This window comes from Mycteria americana, chromosome 1 (genome assembly GCF_035582795.1).
Source record: "Mycteria americana isolate JAX WOST 10 ecotype Jacksonville Zoo and Gardens chromosome 1, USCA_MyAme_1.0, whole genome shotgun sequence".
Taxonomy (NCBI): Eukaryota; Metazoa; Chordata; class Aves; order Ciconiiformes; family Ciconiidae; genus Mycteria; species Mycteria americana.
Window position 1 is genome coordinate 166,810,185 of NC_134365.1, and position 22,668 is coordinate 166,832,852.

Sequence of the window (22,668 nt, forward strand, 5' to 3'; positions counted from 1 at the left end):
ATTTGAAAGACATTTTCTCAGCCATGTAATAAGCCTGATCCTGCAGAACATCTATGCTGTACTTTGCACAAGTTTATCTCATTCAAAACAAACAGCCAGCCCATGGCTATCACAGTGGTGGTAGTGGAGGGGGAACATCCATTGGAATTTAGATGCATCTCTCTTCATTCTTGAAGATAAGTTAGTTAATTAGCTCCCATTCAGCACATAATTCCTTCTTTTTAAAGTCTTGGTGACCGTACAGGATCCATTGAAAAGGGCAACAACAAAATTGATGAGATACGGAAAACTGGAAGTATATCCAGCCCAGAGTTCATACATGCCTTGAAAAAACACTTGTTCTAAGGTGATTCAGGCCTGGCAGGTGAAACTACTACGCCAGTGCAGACTATATTTATAGGTTATACAAATAATTAAAAATACTCACTGGAGCAGCAACATGCAACCTTTCTTTGTTGCAGATGAGTACCCTAACCACTGAACTACAGAGCTAATTTTTCACTTTGCTTCTGTCCCAATGAATATTAAGTAGCTATACAGACCAGCACAGCTGCAACAGGGAAGTCTAAGAGTTATACACTGCAAAATAAATAACCCAGAAAACAGCCAACTTTCCTTAGTAATCTGCTGTATTTCTAGACACTATCCAAAAATCCTACATAAATGGCTACTGTACATGTGCTGAATGGCTATGCAGCTGACCTACAGAAAATCTGTAGCATTCTGTATTGTGAACAGCTATGCATATGCATTTTAAATGCACTTACAGAGTGAATACAAAACGCTCTCTTCTGGAACTCCAGGATCAGCAGATCTCTATCATGGCATTCCTCTAGTCTGCACAGACCTAAGTTCAACCCCTTAATGCAAGCTGAGATTTGTAGATTTATTAAAAATTGACAATACTTGTATCAATAGCTCTTTTAGACTCAAAGTACAGTTACCTACACCTGCTGATGACCTGTTTAATATTAGTTTCATTACCAGGTTCAACCTTCATTAAAGGTTTGTTTCATTACAACTGTTAAAATCACTATGTCCACCTACTTCATGACGTGAAACAGACATACCTTTCTGCTTCATTCCAGAAAAAGAAGAGAAAGAAAAATACATAATCACTTCCTATTTTGCATGTGAGCAAACTGCCACATGATGAGCAAAGGGGTGAACAGTAGGTTTCACATTCTGTGTACAGAATCCACTTGCACATTTCTACCTCTCTGGCAGGAGGGAAGCAGTTCACTCTGAGCAGTAAGCCAGCTTTCATTTACCTCAGGATAAAAGCAATCACCTCCAAGTAGCTGATAGGCTAGAAACTCAAATATTAGCTTATTGCTTAATAACCTGCTTGTGTTCCCAGACCTTACTCACGCCCTTGAGCTGCATTAGACAGCATGGCTGTAAGGTTTCAGAAAGTAGGGAACTTCTAAGGGCTGTTACTTTCGTGTGTATAATATACACATTGGGGCACAGCTTCAGACACCTCAGTGTAGGTATCTAAATATTTGAAATCTAAGTGTGCAAGCTTTCATTGCGGTCAAGGGTGACACTGGGCTCAGTTCAGTTGTCTAACCATAGGTTTCTAGTGATGTTTGACATGCCCTAAGGTGTCTAGCAATAACTTAAGATTTTTTCCTCCACACGAGCAAAATTCTCCTTCCAGGTTTTTGTTTGCTGTTCAGTTCTTTTTTTTTGCAGATTTCCTGGTTTAATTCTCACTTTATTACTCATCATCTACTTTTAAAGTATAGGTGTAGTTATTTACAGGAAAAAGTCTGTATTTGGTTTGTTAAATTTTGTAATGATGTATTCTAATGTTTATTTGATTAATTCCAATTTGATGCAGTTCTACCCTCCCTCACTTTTCTTATTTGCTGTTTTGACAAGATGGTTTTCTAATTAAAAATGTCACTTAAAATGCGGTAAGATTTACCTGCTTTAGATGTAAAAGCATCTATCTTTAAAAATTCCACCTAAAACCATACAATTTTAGTTCACTTTTGCTGAGAAAGAAAATTGTTTTTACTTCTCACAAAGCCTTTGAAAATGCAGTAGATGATTCCATTTCTCCTAAGCAGTATGCCAGGTTCACTGGGATGCAACTTGAAAAAAATGAGGCTAAAAATAAGACTTTCTATATTACAAAAACTGCAAAATTCCTTGAATTTCCCATGTCGAATATGTAGTTCATAATAGTGTAATTACTAAGGATCTGTTCAAGTGACAGTGTACAGATTTAGTAGCTCTATACACAACAGTTCCACTGTAATAATAATAAAAAATAAAATCATATTTCATGTCAAGGTTTTGAACAAACTTATGTTCTTTTAATACTGAAATAGAGTATTCTAAATTTAAACACATCTGCAAGCACCTTTATGGCTGAAGCAGTCCATCCCGTTATGTTAGAGAACTGTGTTATCTTCTTGGAAAGAAATTGATGAACAACCCTTTTTTAAGATCATAGCACCCATAGATTAAGCTTAAAACTAGTTAAAACATTCAATTCCTTTAACCTTTCTTTGTAAATCGTATTTTAAGCCTGTCGTAGGGCTGAGAAAAGCCTGCTGAGCAGCCTAATCTATCCCCTGGCCCCAAAGCAGAATCAGTCATATCTACAACATGTGGCAGCTGTTGTCTTCTCCAGCTTGTTTCTAAGACCTCTGGACATGGAAACTCCCCAAAAGTTTAATAAAAAGCATTTTAATGTTGTCATTGGAAAATATTTCCTCATATTGAGCCTACATTTCCTTTGCTACAGTATTAAACCATTGCTTTTTGTCTACTACATCACAGAGTGCAGATAACTACTTACTTCTACGTAGTTATCACCTATGTTTTTGAAGGAATAGTGTAATTCTTCCCTAGGTTTCTCATTTTAAAGGAACTAGGTTGTCCATTTTTTTAAGTTACAGTTTTAGATTTCAGAACATATTTTTGCTCTCTTATTTCCAATTGGTCTATGTCTTTCTTCAAGTAAACTACCCAAAACTGAACATTGGTGCTCCAGTTCATCAGTGCAAAACAGAAAAGTTTCAGTTCGCAAACCTTCTCTGCTGTCTTTCTGTTTAAGAATCCTACAATGATAATTGCCTTTCTCACAACAGTGTGAACCTTCTAACTTGTCAGCTTTTGATCCATCATTACTCCCAGAACTTTTCCTCCAGAACAGCTCCATTCCAAGTTATGCCCCATCCTGTTGTCTTCCACTGTTTCTCCCCAATTAAATGTAGCACCTTGCATTTTTTCCTGCCGAACAACATGTTTTTCAGACTTTGTCTCCAACTTGTCAAGATTATTTTGAGTTCTTGTCTTTCAACAAGACTTGACTTGCTGATGTTTTTTCATTTTCTTAACAGAGAGAATAAAAACAGTAAGTGAAAACTTTTGCACATGCACTTAGAAATGTTGGAAATCTAAAAGGTTACAGAAAATGCTATCTTTGAAACAACACTAAACATTCATTCTAAACTACCAACTTTATACTGCCTTCTTCTGTTGGAGTTCTGTCTTGTTCCAAAATCCTACATTTTGCCAGCAAATCAGCTTCCCAAAATTTTCAGAATAAGCAGGAAGCAGGCATCCACAGCTCTGAAAATGAAAACTTTCTATAGCCACTGCTCCCAAGGAATGATGCTTTAAATTTGTACTTCACAGGTTTTTTCTAATGTATGAGCACTACATAAAGTATAAAAATTCTAAATTAGCATAAATCTACACTGATCACTGTGTTACACAGACATAAACCAAAATAGTAGTTAGCTGGGTACTAACAAAAATATGATTATGAAAAAATCTTAGTATTCACCGAGTATGTGAGTCTGAACAGTGTACCTACGTCAGCTTAATCGTAACTCAGGTATTATTGCAACTAGGAAAAATAATTAAGTGATGGTAAATAAACCTAGGCTGAGACAAGAATCCATGAGCACAAAGTGCATGTTAAAAAAGTACAATTTAAGAAAAGACTGATGTGGTGAAAACTGTTATTACAGAAACCCATTAAATCCCTGTGTATCTATACCCCAGGAATGCCTGTAGCACAGCATACATGTATGCAAGTAAGTATCTGAAAGATAAGAATGAGATAAAATGGAAGTAAATCCCTCTAGAATGATAAAAGACTTGCTTGCAATACAGAAATAAAACTCAGGATTAATAATGAAATTTTAAGTATTAATCTGTATCTCCAGATTTCTGCACTTACAACAGCCCCTTAATGCTGTATTTTATGTATATATAGAGATACTGGGTCTAATTCTGAATTATACTAGCATACTGTTTATCCTCCTTTTGTATTATAAACTAATCAAAATACCATCTGAATAGATAATTTCTGAAGTTAATAAGGTCTGTATAACAGCTTTGCTCCTTAGACCAACTAGCGGGTATAATAATTTTCCTGCGTTATTAAAATTCTCTATTTCATCAGTCCATACGGAAACACGATCGTAGCTGTGGGGAAGGTCTGCAGAGCAACAGAGAATGAAGAGCGTAACTCTGGTGAACCAGAGACATTTTTGAGACCCTCATCCCTCAGTATAACAACAGAGTGACAATCAGGTCTCTTAGCCTGTCTGCTTTTTTGCCTTTTAGTAGAATCATTCAGTTTAATTTAATTAATAGAACTTGGGATTCACAGGTATGCAGATTTTAGCTTATTTATATCACACTTAAAATATAAAAGATTATGGAGCCAAGAAAGAAGAAAATGTTGGAACTTCAAAGTAGTTATTCGCATTGCAAATGATCTAGAGGGCAATGTATCATTTGAAACTGTAAGTGAGATACAGCAGCTCTTGCTGGAAGAGTTTTCTGATCTTCAAATCATTCTTCAGAAAACTTCACAAATGGGAAACAATTGAATCAGTGCCAGGGCAGATTTAGTTTTACAAGAATGAACAGATATTCCATTATTACTTATGGCTTACCATGCAACCAGAGAAAGCAGCTCAGAAGATTTCAATGAATTTTCGAGCTCACACAATTTATTTCAGTTACTGACCACAACTTTATCATATTTAAATGTAGTAATTGTACTGTGACCTCAAACAATATGATATAACAGTTTGACTTCACTTAATTCTGGTCTAGGATAAAGTGGACATTGATCTATTGCGTAGTAATAATTTCACAAAAGAACATGAAACTGCATCAGGAAAACCTGATGCAATATACTCCAGAACTTACATCACAAAGGCATTAGGGTTTTCCTACATAGTAGTATAAGTGTCAGGAAATGCTGTATTGAAGAATGCAGTTTATTACCGCTTTCTTACAGAAGCATACTTGCCAAGTCCACTGTTTTGGTGACAGGTTGCCACATTCATAAATGATTCACAGTTCCATATTTTTAAATCAATTATACAGTACTATAGTTGCCAAATACAGTAGCATAAAGAAAATTCCATTTGCTTTCAGACTCTACAACCTAATTATTATCTCTAAATTCCACATTCAACCAGACGAGCTGCTATCTTGTTCTATGTCATACACCGCCACTTTTTAAAGGGTTATGAGCTCTCTGTGTGGAAAATAGTGAAGTGACACAAGATCTGCTCTTTTGTTGAACGGAGCTCCATCCCACCCCAAATCACCAGATTCTTAGACGACTATTCAATTCCTCTCCAAGTTGTTACAAACCATACGGATTTTTTTTTTCCCCTACACAAATATTGGCACTGCATTGTGACTGTACAAGGGTTGACCCTGGTGGCACTTGTTCCTCTTTTGTTTGGAGGTATAGACAAGGGTCAGTGTGAACTGTGAGTAACATCTAAGAACTGTGCAAAAGGACTGTGTGTGTGCATATCTGTGTATATATATAGGTCTACAGCATACAAAATAAATGTTACAAAAGCATTTGGTTTTATGGTTACCACTAGAATGGAGATGTTACGGCAATCCCTGTACAGCATTGTGGTGCTTTAGCTTCAGTCGGCAACTAAGCACCACACAGGTGCTTGCTCACCCTCCTCCCCGGTGGGATGGGGGAGAGAATCGGAAAGGCAAAAGTAAGAAAATCATGGGTTGAGATAAGAACAGTTTAGTAACTGAAATAAAATAAGATAGTAGTAGTAGTAGTAGTAGTAGTAGTAGTAGTAGTAGTAGTAGTAATGAAAAGGAAAACAACAAGAGAGAGAAAAACAAAATCCAGGAAAAAAAAAAGTGATGCAACCGCTCACCACCCACCGACCGATGCCCAGCCAGTCCCCAAGCAGCAGTCACTGCCTCCTGGCCAACTCCCCCAGTTTCTATACTGAGCATGGTATGGAATAGCCCTTTGGCCAGTTTGGATCAGCTGTCATGGCTGTGTCCCCTCGCAGCTTCTTGTGCACCTGGCAGAACATGGGAAGCCAAAAAGCGCTTGACCAGTGTAAGCATTACTTAGGAACAACTAAAACATCAGTGTGGTATCAACATTATTCTCATACTAAATCCAAAACACAGCACTATACCAGCTACTAGGAAGAAAATTAACTCTATCCCAGATGAAAACGGGACAGTATCCACCCCTTATTCTATACCATCTACGTCATGCCCAGGTCCCACACTTTCCCATACATTCCAGTTAATTACCACCACTTTTCCTATCTTTCGATATATACACACAGATATCATTCCCTTGGCCTATGGGCCATCCCTCTAAAGTGTCCGTTGAGTTCATTTAGTCCATGACTTTGGGCTCCATCTGTCATAAAAGCCTTTCAGGGCAGGAGAGATGGCGTGTGGTGTTGGATTGTTGCATGCTGAAGCCAGTTCTGGTTCCATCACTGCTGCACTTTGCTTGGTTTCGTCAACGTTCATTCTTCATTAATCTGTGTGATTCTTACTGTAATACCATTGATATGGCATATAGCAACCATAGAAGTGATGACATACAGTATTATATAGCATCATACCATTCAGTTCATTGGCTATTCTCACCCAAAATCGAATCCCCTTGAGGTACACATCAGACTTCCACGTCTGTTACCCACCAAGTGCACCCAGGTCCTTGAGCAAAAGCAATCCCACAAATGGGTTTTCCTTTGCCCAAGGCAGGAATAACCCAGATTGTCCTCCCCAGCATATTTTTTATGTGCATTAGAGGGACTTTATCTCCTTCTACAGTACATAAAAGTTTTGATTGGGCAGGACCAGCTCGATTGGCAGATCCCCTAGTGGTGACTTACCCAGTGGCCTTTGCTAAATGTGGATCCCGATGTTTGAACGTCCCACCACCCATTGCTCTCAGTGTAGTCTTTAACAGTTCATTGTATCATTCCATTTTCCCGGAGGCTGGTGCATGACAGGGGATGTGATATACCCACTCAGTGCCATGCTCTTTGGCCCAGGTGTCTCGGAGGTTGTTTCGGAAATGAGTCCCCTTGTCTGACTCAGTTCTCTCTGGGGTGCCATGTCACCATAGCACTTGCTTTTCAAGGCCCAGGATGGTGTTCTGGGCGGTGGCATGGGGCACAGGATATGTTTCCAGCCATGCAGTGTTGCTTTCAACATTGTAAGCACATAGCGCTTGCCTTGGTGGGTTTGTGGGAGTGTGATATAATCCATCTGCCAGGCCTCCCCATATTTATATTTCAGCCATTCTCCTCCATACCACAGAGGCTTTAACCACTTGGCTTGCTTGATTGCAGCCCATGTTTCACATTAACGGATAACCTGTGCAATAGTGTCCATGGTCAAGTCCACCCCTCGATCACGAGCCCATCTATATGTTGCATCTCTTCCTTGATGGCCTGAGGTGTCATGGGCCCACCAAGCTATAAATAATTCACCCTTATGTTGCCAGTCCAGATCCACCTGAGCCACTTCAATCTTAGCAGCCTGATCCACCTGCTGGCTGTTTTGATGTTCTTCAGTGGCCCAACTCTTGGCTATGTGAGCATCTACGTGACGTACTTTTACAACCAGGTTCTCTACCCGGGCAGCAACATCTCGCCACAATGCAGCAGTCCAGGTGGGTTTGCCTCTGTGTTGCCAGTCGTTCTGCTTCCATTGATGCAACAACCCCCACAGGGCATTCGCCACCATCCAAGAGTCAGTATAGAGATAGAGCACTGGCCACGTTTCTCATTCAGCAATGTCTAAAGCCAGCTGGAAGGCTTTCACCTCTGCAAACTGACTCGATTCCCCTTCTCCTTCAGCAGTTTCTACAACTTGTCGTATAAGACTCCATACAGCAGCCTTCCACCTCCGATGCTTTCCTACAAGATGACAGGACCCATCAGTGAACAGGGCATATTGCTTCTCATTTTCTGGTAGTTTATTATGCAGTGGGGCCTCCTCAGCACGCATCACCTCCTCCTCTGGCGATATTCCAAAATCTTTGCCTTCTGGCCACTCCATAATTAATTCCAGGATTCCTGCAGTTTCCTATCTATCTGAGCCCGTTGTGTAATCAGTGCAACCCACTTACTCCACGTAGCATCAGTTGCATGATGTGTAGAGGGGACCCTCCCTTTGAACAGCCAGCCCAGCACGGGCAGTTGGGGTGCCAGGAGGAGCTGTACTTCAGTACCAACCACTTCTGAAGCAGCTCGAACCCCTTCATATGCTGCCAGTATCTCTTTTTCAGTTGGAGTATAGCAGGCCTCAGATCCTCTGTATCCCCAACTAGGAGAGTTGACCTCGAGTCTCCCCTGGTGCTTTCTGCCAGAGGCTCCAGGTAGGGCCATTCTCCCTGGCTGCGGTGTAGAGCACATTCTTTACATCTTGCCCTGCCCAGACTGGTCCAAGGGCTACTGCATGAACTATCACCCATTTAATTTGTTCAAAGGCTTGTTGTTGCTCAGGGCCCCATTTGAAATCGTTCTTCTTCCAGGTCATTTAGTAGAGAGGGCTTACGGTCAGACTGTAATTTGGAATATGCATTCTCCAAAAACCCACAACGCCTAACAAAGCTTGTGTTTCCTTTTTGCTAGTTGGTGGAGACATGGCTGTTATTTTGCTGACCACATCCATTGGGATCTGACGACTCCCATCTTGCTATTTTATTCCTAAAAACTGGATCTCCTGTGCAGGTCCCTTGACCTTACTTTGTTTTATGGCAAAACCGTCTTTCAGGAGGATCTGGACTATTTTCTTCCCTTTCTCAAAATCTTCTTCTGCTGTGTTGCCCCACATGATGATGTCATCAATATATTGCAGATGTTCTGGAGCTTCAACCTGTTCCAGTGCCATCTGGATCAGTCCATGGTAAATGGTAGGGCTGTGTTTTCCACCCCTGGGTCAGTCAATTCCAAGTGTACTGCACACCCCTCCAAGTGAAAGCAAATTTTGGCCTGCACTCCACTGCCAAAGGGACTGAGAAAAACACATTAGCAATATCAGCTGTGGCATACCACTTGGCTGCCTTTGACTCCAGTTTGTGTTGAAGTTCCAGCATGTCCAGCACGGCAGCACTCAGCAGTGGCGTGACTTTGTTCAGACCACGATGGTCTACTCTTAGTCTCCACTCTCCATTAGATTTTTGCACTGGCCGTATGGGACTGTTAAAGGGTGAGCAAGTCCTGCTGATCAATCCTTGGCTCTCCAGTCGACAAATCAGCTTATGGATAGGATCAGGGAGTCTTGGTTGGTGCGATATTGCCTCCGGTGCACTGTTGTGGTAGCAATTGGCACCTGTTGTTCTTCGACCCTGCAACCTCACAACAGAAGGGTCCTCCAAAAGACCAGGCAAGGTGGACAGGTGTTTAATTTCCTCCATCTCCAAGGCAGCTATACCAAAAGCCCACCAGTACCCTTCTGGGTCCTTGAAATACCCTCTCCTGAGGCAGTCTATGCCAAGGATGCACGGAGCCTCTGGGCCAGTCACAATGGGGTGCCTTTGCCACTCATTCCCAGTTAGGCTCACTTCGGCCTCCAATACAGTTAGCTGTTGGGATCCCCCTGTCACTCCAGAAATACAGATGGGTTCTGCCCCTATATAGCTTGATGGCACTAGGGTACACTATGGACCCTAAAATTAACTCTATCCCAGCCGAAACCAGGACAAGCATTCACAATCTTCTTCTCAGTTATTATTAAGATAATAAATACTAAAAATGTAGAGATGTGCAAGAATGTTATTCTATCAAAATAACTGTCTTGAAACATGATTAAGTTCTCTAGTCACCTTTCCCAAGGGAAGAATGATTTCTTGCTCTCTGTAATATATCTCCCACTTACCAGATTAATATCTTATTTAAATTCACTCTCACTTATCCTTCTGTTCCCTTACCACTCCTCAAAGGTATTAAAAAGAAACAAGATTCACAGTGAAAAAGAAAACACACTCTCTGAAACACCCTCAAATGTAAGGAAAAAACTGTAACAGTACTTGCTAGGAAGCAGTATGCAAGTGGTACAATTTGCACCATGTAGCTTCACATGTCCTAAGAGACATGGAATTTTTGTAACATTTTAAAAGTGTCAATAGAGAGTTACTGTCAGGAGGCAGAACTTACCACAATATAGAACCACAGGATTCTAAGAAACATTAGAAGGTGACAAAGATATGTCAACATATATCTATATTTACTCTCGTATAAGGACACATGCACACACATACAGTTAACAGACAGACAGGTAGACAGATGCCTCATTTCACAAACACAGTCATCCTAAAATACTTAGTACTTGCTCATCCTGAAGTATTCAGGATCTCTAGATTGTATTTAATACAGAGAGAAAACACATCTCTGAAGACCTCCAGAAGCAGATACAGATTACTTATTTTAACTGCCTACCTCTCTCTACTGAATATGTAAGAAACTGAGAGAAAACATTAGCTATTTGTTCTGTTTGGATCGAATCCACCTCTTTTAGGCCAAGGCAGCCAACGTCAACAGACTTTGAAAAGAGGCAGGTGATGACAGTGGTAAAGTCCACAACACCTGCTCCCCCCTGTACACACCCCAGTAATCACCTTCACGCTTTCTGCATAACTGCTGAGATGTCTGTCCAGTTGCCAAAGCAGCAGAAGAGGTAATCACACTTCTAGATGCACAGCCCAGCCTCAGCTAAACATAAAGAGAATGCCTAAAGATTTGGTGGTGAATGCTGAGATAGACACCCTGCCATACAGTAATTCAGATGGGAAAGGACCTTCAGGAGGTCTCCAGTCCAAACTCAAAGCAGGGTCAAAACTGAATTCAGACCAGGTATAATGTCTTCTTATGTTCCTCGAGTTCAAAACCAAAAATCCTCAGCAGCATCTTTTTATGGTTTCTGAATCTGAAATCAATTAACTTGAATTTTAGTTAGCAACAGTAGCAATTCTTCAAAAATGAGTGGTATGTTCAACATTTTTTTCCACAAATAACTACTTCAAGGTTAAACAAGGTTTTAAATCTACATAATACCAAAATCCACAGAATATTCTCTCTCAATTATACTTACAATCATAGAGTCATAGAATCATTTAGGTTGGAAAAGACCTTTAAGATCATCAAGTCCAACTGTTAACCTAGCATTGCCAAGTCCACCACTAAACCATGTCCATAAGCACCACATCTACAGGTCTTTTAAATACCTCTAGGGATGGTGACTCAACCACTTCCCTGGGCAGCCTGTTCCAGTGCTTGATAACCCTCTCCCTGAAGAAATCTTTCCTAATATCCAATCTAAACCTCACCTGGCACAACTTGAGGCCATTGCCTCTTGTCCTATCCCTTGTTGCTTGAGAGAAGAGACCGACCCCCACCTCTCGACAACCTCCTTTCAGGTAGTTGTAGAGAGCGATAAGGTCTCCCCTCAGCCTCCTTTTCTCCAGGCTAAACAACCCCAGTTCCCTCAGCCACTCCTCATAAGACTTGTGCTCCAGACCCTTCACCAGCTTCGTTGCCTTCTCTGGACACGCTCCAGCACCTCAATGTCTCTCTTGTAGTGAGGGGCCCAAAACTGAACACAGGATTTGAGGTGCGGCCTCACTAGTGCCAAGTGCAGGGGCACAATCACTTCCCTAGTCCTGCTGGCCACGCTATTTCTGACACAAGCCAGGATGCCATTGGCTTTCTTGGCCACCTGGGCACACTGCTGGCTCATATTCAGCCAGCTGTCAAACAACACCCCCAGGTCCTTCTGTGCCAGGCAGCTTTCCAGCCACTCTTCCCCAAGCCTGTAGCGTTGCATGGGGTTGTTGTGACCCAAGTGCGGGACCTTGCACTTGGCCTTGTTGAACCTCATACAATTGGCCTCAGCCCATCAATCCAGCCTGTCCAGGTCCCTCTGTAGAGCCTTCCTACCCTCAAGCAGATCAACACTCCCACCCGACTTGGTCTCATCTGCAAACTTACCACAGGTGCACTCGATCCCCTCGTCCAGATCATTGATAAAGATATTAAACAGAACTGACCCCAATACTTCTTTACATAAAAGGAAATTAAAGACAGAAGTACTAAAGCATGTACTTCAAAAATATATGAAGTATATAAGGTATATAAAATATATATACTTTAAAGTATATGCTTTGAAAAATATTTGCTTAAAAGCAAATGATGAAAGAAAGCCAGATGGGAGAAGTAATTAGTGTTAGGCTACATATTTGGGAAGGATGGCTTGCATTCCTGCAACAAGAACTGCTCGCATGTGTTTCACCAAAAAAATGAAAAACTGTAATTCTCAAGCAGTCCTGAAACCATCCCTCTATAGGGAGGACCTGTCATCACTAGGCTACAGAGGCAGGCTCCCTTCTTTGGGTCAGTGCTTCTGACCCCATTCCCTTCTACATTGTAAAATGGCATTACTGAGAAAGTGAAAAGTGCGTATGTCCCACGTTAGCCTCTGAACTGGTGTTTAGGGCATCCTCCTAGACTGGCAGGTGATACAATTTGAATCTTTACAAGCTGAGAAGGGCCTAGAACCCACACCCTGAATAACTGCTCAGATTGTACCCAAGGGAAGCACAACCATTTCTCCTCAAAGACATACATGTATCCCTGTCTTTCAGGGAGAACTCACCTATGGGGGAGATGTACACTGCATGCACTCTGAAAACACCCCACTGACTGAGCCCCTCAGGACATAAAAGCAACAGAAATGTAGTTTCCGGGTCCTGATTTCACTTAACTTCACTTAAATGTCACTTAAATCCCATTCTTGTAAAGATTGAGAAATCTTGGGATTGCACGAGTATGTTATCTAGATACCTAAGAGTTTGTTTGTGCGTTGTTGTTTTGGGTTTTTTTCTAGGGGTGGAGGAAAGCAGGAGGTGTTAAAACACCAAGGCAGAGAGTACAGCCCTCACTTAAGGAAAGTACAGTTGGTTACTGAGCTCTACAGAGTCTACAGCCCTAGGTCAGCAAAGCAATACAACATACTATACTATTACGGTGCAAAAAAGAGAGCTAATACACAGAAGTTGGAAGGAAGAACGAAGGCAGAATAGAGGGAGGAAGAGGTTTCCTTGCACATTTTACCAATGATCTCCTGATTGTGACACCCATTAACAGCTGCGTTAGGCAGGCTAAATGCCAATACTCCCACAAGGCAGAAAGCAACTGCAACTTGTTTTTAGCGTTAGACAGCCTAAATTTCAAAAAGGGGAGGCTTTAGGACCCCAGAGTCAACTTTGCTGCCTATTTTATGACCCTAGGCAGTTGTGTTCATTCTGCTAACCATTTTAGCTTCACAGGTTAAAAACAAGAGAGTCACCGGAAGGACAACTTCCTAAGCCTGTACAAAGTTACCATCTTACCCCGTCCAATCAAGTGGTCATTAAGGCCATAAGTACACATCAACAGACAAATGACAAGACTGCAGGGCTTTGTCCTCAACACATGTGAACTCTATATCCCCTTCTATCACATACAACCTCATATTGCCACTATTTCTCACATCTTCCCAGCTCCTAACCAATTTCTGCATTAACTTGTGCCTTATTAATTCAGAGAAAACTGAACAGTATGCAGGGTAATTGCTAAAAGGCAATCCCACCACCAGCCCAAATAACTATTAATTTATCAGATAGCTTCCTATTGTGCATTGGAACAACTGTCACTCAACCTTCAATTTTTTTTTAATAATTTTTAGAAACGCCGAAATTTTTTTTAGAAACTCAAAAGCTTATAAAACTAGAACCCAAAAAGGAACCTCAAAAACAAATTACCCAAGTATTTCTGTTAGAAATCCAAAACCAGGACAGAAATGAACATGGTAGGCGGAAATACTGGAATAACAAAATCTGTCTTTTGTAGCACTCCTGGCAATAATTTGGCATTTTAGTATCATCCAAATTAAAGAAGTTCAAAAGGAACGCCAAGTTACTGGTTTACAATTTAAATCAAAGCAATTTCTTACTTTTTCTCAAATATCATTTTTTAAAAGTCACAAATTCCAAAAGCAGTGCAGTTTATAATCACCTGCATGATTTAATACTCCTTTGAAAGCATAAAAGCACAGCGAGAAAGTAAAAATTAACAGATAAGTTTTATTACATGCATAACCTAATCAAAGATGAAAATCAAGAAAAGTACAAACAAGTTTGGAAACAAAAAGCAGAAAGCCTTACCTTGAAAAGCAGCTGCATTACGCGATATTAAAAATTTTAGCGTAGAGCTTGATGTTTGAAGCACTTGCTGTATATCTTGCTTTGCTGCAGTCTGATATCTTTCTTCCATCTTTTTGGTACAGCATGTTGTACTTTTAGAAGTACAAACCTGGAGATCAACCCCTAGAGAAAGAGATAATTACATTGATTACTACAAAACAGAAGTACGCTATACACAAATGCAGAGAAAACAGTTACCTTTTCTTTTAACATAGCTATACTATGCTATGTTATAGCTATACATAGCTATACATAGCTATACTATAACATAAAAGAAATACTCAAAGCTTTAAAGACATCTGGTCTTGTTAAACAAAAAATAGAAGGGGATACTAACTAAAATTCTGTGGGAAGAGTACACTTACTACAGTTAATTAATGTCATATAATATAATTTGCCTGACACAGTAATCTTACTCCAGCTGTGAATATTGCTAACTAATGTTGGTAAAATATATTGGATATGCATTGTATATCATCTAGAATACTGAACTGCTGGGCCGGCTCATGGCTGGCACCCTTGTTCTTCTGTAAACCTTGGACTGGAAAGAGCTAACTACTGCTAAATATTACAAACACACCAGTGGAAAGCCCATTCCTGATAGGAGCAGTCCTAAATTCCAGTCTAATCTCCCTTACTGTGTCTTTCTTTAATGTCTGACATTCTCATGTATCTGTCATGCTGATTCGCTACTTCACTAACAGGTCTGGAAATGTTCCTAGAAAGAATACCTTTTCAAATTTTGGGCATGCTGAAATTCAAGAGGGGCAATTCAGTACTGTTATAAAAGCTGTCTGTTTCATATTTTTTCTTTATAACTGGAGCATAATCAAGCATGAAAACACCTTATTCGTCTTCCTTGTTATCAAGTGGTATTTAAAATCTTTTTTAGACTGTATCTAAACAATGCTTTCTATAATGAGGAAACAAACATTTCATGAAAGAAGAAAGATGTGAGAATTTAAATTATATTAATACAAAATTTAACTGTCCAATCCAGATTCTGTTCTCAGATACGCTGTTTCACTGACAAATATCACAAGATTTCTAGCAAATATAGTGAGAAATTTTTTTTATCTGCTTTGTGGACTAAATTCTAATTCTGTCATTGTGTGTATATGCATCGCTCTTTCTTCATAATAGGTTAAAAGGGAAGATCATGATTGGAAGAAAAAAACTAAGAAATTCAAAAGTCAAAACTTAAATCCACATCGCCCTTGCCTCTATACTCGCTTATCCATGTGTTGGTTGAAGCAATCTTAATGAAGGGATTCCTGGCCCTGGAACTTCACTTCAGCTACACTGTGGGAAAAAATGTTATTATTTACATACAGCAATCCCAATCCTGAAGCAGGAACCCACTGTGTCATATTTAGACAGGTAGAAAAGATCCAGAAGACTGCTTAGAAACCATGTTTAGAAATGCACAAGACCAGAATGAAATAGGTAAATGATATGACCATAAAAAAATGGAGTTATCCAAGTCCTGGATGAACACTTGTCTCTACGATACTACACAGAAGTAATTTGATTCTCATGACAAATAAACAAATTTCCCTTGCTAATTGCAGATAATATGGTCTCAGATTTGCTGAACATTTCTTCTGGCATCGGTGGTTTCCATCTTCACATCGGTGGTCCTTCCACCCAAAAGCAGGTGTGGAAGGAGGATACATTTGAACCTTCAGTATTAAATACTACAGAATTTATCTTAATTTTTAAAGGACCTTTTCTGTTTCATGCTTTAGTCATATGATGTAAGTTTTCAGGCAAAACTAATTCATTTTAGTGAGAAGTGCTGCTCAGGAATTGATATAATTCCATATTTACGAAGACAAAAGTTTGACCCCATACACACAAGAACAGTTTACTGCCTATGGTAAAAATGTGTGCCTTGAAATAAATCCATTTCACATACATAAGCAGCAGTAAATATGATTGTGTTAAAGGAAAAGTAATAGATACTTTAAGAAATCCTACTACCATACAGAATTCACAAATCGGAGATTGCCTTCATGGTAGCATGCAAGAGTAAGAACGTAATCTCTGGATGTGAAAATGAACTAAGGCAAGTGATATCTCTGTAAATCTCTTTGAAGTGGTTTCCAGTAGCAGTTTAACACACAGTGATTAGTACACCTATAAGCCACAGTCCAGGAAGCTAAACACCTTCACTATCACAACAGGAAGTTAAAACTCAATTCTAATGCAGGTATGAATCACTGAACTTCTGCGAGTATTAAGAAATTTTATTTCTTAAGTGTTATAGTATTGCTACAAGATACCTTTTTCCTCATACAGCTTTATGGTTTTGAAGGCTATTTATCCTCATCATTTATTTAAAAACAGAATTTCCATGTTCTTCAGTATGTACATTTTTACAATTTACAAACTAAGTAATTTCTCCTGGATGGCTGCCTTTACAAACCTCTTGCCATGTGAAAACTTACATATTCCATCCTCCAGCATTCCAATTCAGCTAAAGAATGAAAATAAAGCTGCAAAATTAAAGTGGTCTATTAAATTATCTATTTATTAGCTATAAATGCTTAGTGTCAGAGCCAGCCTTAAACAAAGTTGCTTGCCTCCAAGCAACATTAATGAGCATCTTAAAATAATTTTTATTATGAGTATTAAAAATGCAGTTCACCAGTGCTCTACAACCTCAGAATCCATGTAACTATCTGTATACAGCCTCCCTCTCTCTCCTGCATCTCTTACTGCATGCCCCACGCTTCCCCAGGCCACATTTCAATCCTCTGACCCCACTGACTCCAACCTCCCAATCCATACCAGCTCTGCAAACTGAGGCCCCTGCACTGCTGACCATCCCTACCTTCCTACAGCATTCCCACATTCCCAGTCCTAGACACCATGACCCCACCCCCGAAATACTGAAGACTCCTCTCCCCTCATCCCACTTTTCATCACAAAATAATGGCATGCCCTGCAATAGTCCAAAGCGCAGCCCAGGGTAAGACAAAGCAGACGTAGAAACTGCTACATCACGTAAGAGCGATATAATGCAGATTAGCTGCTCTGGGTACAGGCCTCCCTGCAGAGGGCAATTGCTGCAGTGCAGCTACAACTCCGTAAAAAGTGGGGAAGGAGCACCAGTGGGAATGGACCAAGTCATAGGACCCCAAGCAAGCATTTCAGATGCTTGTGCTTAAGGCCGTCCACGTCTAAGAGTTAAAACAGGCAAAGCTGGAACTTGAGCTACATGAAAGTTTGTTTTTCTGCAACCTATAGCTGTAGCTCTTACAACACTTCTTTAAAAGTTAAATCTTTTTATCTGGGCAGTGGCGATGGCTTCAGCACACTTTGGTTCTGGAAAGAGATAGCAGGGTACTCAAGGGAATGGGTCAAGAGAACAGATCAGTGGTATATGACTCAAATCAAGAATTTGATTTGATATACATACACATAGGGATTAAAGCTATGTTAATACTACCTGCTCCACGGGTGAGTTATGCTTCATGTATATAAAACACATATAACTTCAGATGCAATAACTCTAATGCAAAATATGTCTAAGTTGACATTGTTTAAGGAAATAAAACACTGCAAGTTTCTATTAATCCTTTTAAATCCTCTTACTTGTGATTAGATACGTTTGCTGTCATACTGAATACTAATTAATTTAAATATTAGCTACAGCAAATGAGAATTTTAAAATAACATACTGTTAAAACAGCAAGCAGCAAACTGGACTAATACACCACCCACCTACAAACAAATTAAAGGAATAAGAAATAAGCCTGCAGCAATATTTACTCATCATACCAGAAAGGTTTATCCACAGGTATGACACGCAGTTCTCTCTCTCCCATTTTATTTTTTTTTAATTCTCAAAGAGTTTATCACACAAAGAATATCACAGTACGAGACAAGCCAAGGTATAGTCTGTAGTATGCCAGCAGCAATACACCTGACAAACATCAAGAGAAAAAATGTTTATACTGATAGCAATATTCACAGCATTGCATTACAACAGCCTTTTTTCCTTTTTGGTTACTGAATATTATCTTCTGCTTGTGACAAAAAACAACTCACTACTGTTGAAAAAAGGCAGGCAGCTACCTAGTCATGTAACAGACACTGTAAAAGAGAGGAACCATGTTATTAAGTTGTTTGGACACATTTCAATGCCATACCAATTTCAGACTGACTATATTCTTTCTTTACCTATACATGTTCTTTAGCTTCTTTTCTGAAAAGGAAAGGTTTTATTGTTTGCTTATTTAAAAATAGATTATCTATTTAATTCTTTTTAATTATTTGTGCATATGATTTATCTTTACTAACTTTCAAACAATTCAGCAGAGAGCTCAAAAAGAAAGAGTTAGTCATATAACCTGATCTATCAGTGTTTGTCTATCGGTCTCACGTTGACAAACCAAGCAATTTTACAATTCTTCGCAGTACTTGTTTTTTCTTAAAACTCCAATTCTGCTGTTCCAGGAAAGTCTTTTAACTTCATCAAGAAGTTTCTAGCCAGCATGGCTTATGAAGAAGGAGTGCAGGGGGGACAGAGGTCACTTGTGATACTACAAATCTAAGACAGAGAGATTTTTTAACCCAGATGCATGAATTTCGAGGTGTCTGGTACATCATTATTAACACTGCTTCTCAAACTTACATTTGGTAACTAATATATCCATTAATTTAAATACAGCTGAATTGGGACTCTACAATGGACATATCCTATTAAGAGAATATTTTTGTCCTATAAGATGGCCTCAAGAAATAGAACCTGAACAGTTAGGCACAAATTCATCATTTCATCAATTCATCTAATCAGACTAAAATCTGGATTAAATTAAGAACTCCTATGTTGCTGAAACCTCTAGGGCTATTAGAAATTTTACTAGTTGATACTTGTTAAATTCATGCCTGACCTTGCCCAAAGCTCGTCTTTATCAAGAAACATGCTCAGCACCTACTCAAGAGACTGACATAGAAGCTAACTCAGAACAACCCTGAGCTTGGCTTTCCCTCAAAGATGCATCAGTTTTATGGGGACAAAAACACTAAACAAATTATTTAATTTCTAGATATCCAGAAGATAACCCACTGCTGCTACATCATTCTAAAAAAGGTCTCTCCGCTCTTCCTGCAATGTGCTCCTTCCGTTTACCATTAGTGCTGAGACTCCTCATGATGGCTTTGGCTTCCAAACACTTTTATTCTACCAGACGCTGGAAGCAATCATTCTCAACATGCTCCTCTCGCTTCTAATTTCACAAAGCAGCCTTACAATTTCACAAAGCAAATCCACTCATCCCATGTACCTCTCTTTCACAAATATTTAATATAATTATATATTTATATAAAATACAAGTATTTATTTTCTAGCACAATTCTCAGTAATTTTCATATTTCCTGATTTCATAGTTTTTAAGTTTAATATGCCTAACTATCCTCATTTTCTTCTTAACCTCAGAAAATTTTAAGTATGATTATAAAAGCCCAACAAATCTGTCAGAATAAGAAACACAGCAGTAGTTTGAACTGGAATTAAATGACAAAGAGGAGGATAAATTAATCTAGATTAATTTTACTAAGCATTTTCTGCATTAGAACTTTCTTGTGTTCTTCTTCACAAGCTGAAAACATGACTATGAAGAAAACAGAACTATGCAGTGTGACACTGAAGACTCATGCACTCTGCTACACTTTTCACAACTTGCTTCTCTGCAGCGATGGAGTATCCAATATACACATTTTCCAGAGACAAACTTAGACAAAAAAGTTAGCATATCAATATGGAATACATTTTCAAGGCCACAAACAGAATTAATAAATTAATAAAGCATAGAAATTCTTAAAAGCAGAAAAACTTTGAAGGTTCGACTGTTCATTTGCAGGTGGAACATAATGAATACACTTAAGTCTGTTTTTCATGGCTATGTTAGCTATTTTAATATAGTTGAAGTGAAAAGCATTAAGAATCAGAAGGATAATTTAAAAAAATTAAAATTAGACACTTTTGCATTAATGTCATCAACAAGAATTTAGATTTTCTAGCTGTCCTCTAGGGGCAGAAATCGATTATGGTCTATTGACTATAGTTTTGAACTAGGTCTATGATCTTAAATACTAGTCTGAAATATCAAGTATATCTTTTTTGGAGCATCACAGAAGTGTTTCCATGGTATTCAAAGTATTACAAACAACTATTCTGCTTTTCTCTATGACATATGCCATTGGTTTGTTAAATGAAGAAGTGAGGTTTGTAAGTGGCTGGAGTAAGTTTGATCCAAATGGAGCACAGACAATGCCCTTTTTTTTTGTTCATGACATCTGTAGACATCCTCCGCTTTTTTTTTCTTCTGTGCTTTTTATGTGGGTGTATGTGTGGGTGTGGCAGAAATCAGCTGTATGAGACTGGCAGTTAGCTAAATTGCTTCAACTATTACTGCAGAGCCAGAGTAAAATTTTTCGTTTGCTGTCCCTTACGGAAAAGGAGAGCAGCAGCCACAAGGCAAGAAAGACAACACAACAAAAACCCAACTAATGAAGCAACCCTTCAAAGTATGCAGAGTGCTCACTTGAAGCTGATAATTCATAACTTGTGATGTTCCCACTGCTTTTTTTTCTGCTTTGAGTTGTGTGCAGAAGGGCAACGCACAGTAATCAGAGCACACCAGTAGAGAAAAGAGGCTCCTGAGTTTTAACCTTGTCAGCACCACAGTGGTGGGATCTCATGAGAATTTCATTTGTGATTTCTTCAGGAAGTACAAATTCTGTTAGGCAGTTATTTGTCTGGGCTCTGCCTGGCCCTGGGCACATCTTAACTGTGGGATGCAGCAGCCCTCCCCAGGTACGGAGTCCTCGCATGCGTGCTGGCCATGCTTCAGCTCCATACTGAGCTCCAGGCACTTGACTTCCCCCTCCAGCACAGGGGTAGGAAGATTTACCCACACAGGGTACGAGGGAGCTGGGGCAGACACCAGCCAGTGGATGAACACAACTACAGGGTCCTGCCATGCAATTTTCATACAGCCTCTCTATTTCCCTATCTCTCTTTGTGTAATTTCAGGACTAGTATACACTTTGGTTTAGTTGTTACTGTAGTGAAGATTAACTCACTGAGGTTAAAAAGGGGAAAGTGCTATAGTTGTTTAGCTTCTAGCATTGATTAAAGTCAGTGACATTAAATACACACAGAGATAACATGCTTCTTCCCTGAAAATGTAAAATGTTAAACCATATATCCTCCTGATTGGCTTCAGGCTCTATACTTCCTGATCAGAACTAATTTTTATTCTTTTTGACCTTCATTTGAGAACACATTTATCACAGCAAGGTCATTACATTTAACTTAATTCTATTCCTAGTGCAGAACAAAAACAGGAAAAAAAGAATGCCATGTTTTCCTTTTGCTGCCCTCAGTTGTAACATACACCAATTTGTTTTATTAGTAACACCAAAGCATTCACATTTTACAGGGCTGAATCAGATAAGTTAGTAAACTTTTAGAGGTTTTTTCTTTTAATTAAAAGGCACAGATTTCTTGAAACTATGATTTTTCTCAGATTTCACCTAAAAGAGAACAAGTAAAGCACAATTTAGGCATTATGTGACATGTCCTAATTTAAGTTAATGCTTTTCATGATTATTTAAAACTAATTTCATTTATTCTTTTTCATGTAACCTATTTATTAATTTAAATATGCAATAAACCATTCACCACCATTGGCAAAGCAGCCATCTGAGGAAAAAAAAAAATTCACCGTGAGGATGGTCAAACGCCAGAACAGGTTGCCCTGAGAGGTCACGGAGTCTCTGTCCTCAGAGACTGGACACAGTCCTGGGCAACCTGCTGTAGCTGACCCTGCTTTGAGCAGGGGGCTCCCCTAAAGGATCTCCAGAGGTGCCCTCCCCCCTCAGCTGTTCCGTCATCCGCGACAACAGCAGTTGTTCATACCAGGAAGGTGCACCAAAACCGCAGAACTGCCCGAGAGAGTCACTTGCCCAAAACTCATCATGCTGAAGAGGAAGATGACCATTAGCTGAATCAAACATTAACTGGGGAATGACAAGGTTTTTGAAACAAAGGAATGACCTTGGCAAGAAGCACAAACATTTGTGACAGCAAGGAGAGACGGCGGAGAGGAAGCAGCTGCAGTCAC

General features: G+C 39.5%; 1 protein-coding gene across 1 annotated transcript in view; it reads right to left on the reverse strand.

The window, feature by feature from the left end:
* The window catches only part of GPC5 (glypican 5), a 777,907-nt gene that overhangs the window by 743,631 nt on the left and 11,608 nt on the right, over positions 1 to 22,668 (reverse strand). The window contains exon 2 of the mRNA XM_075491967.1: positions 14,492 to 14,653. Coding sequence (XP_075348082.1) covers positions 14,492 to 14,653 — 162 coding nt within the window. The remainder of the gene's footprint in view (positions 1 to 14,491; positions 14,654 to 22,668) is intronic.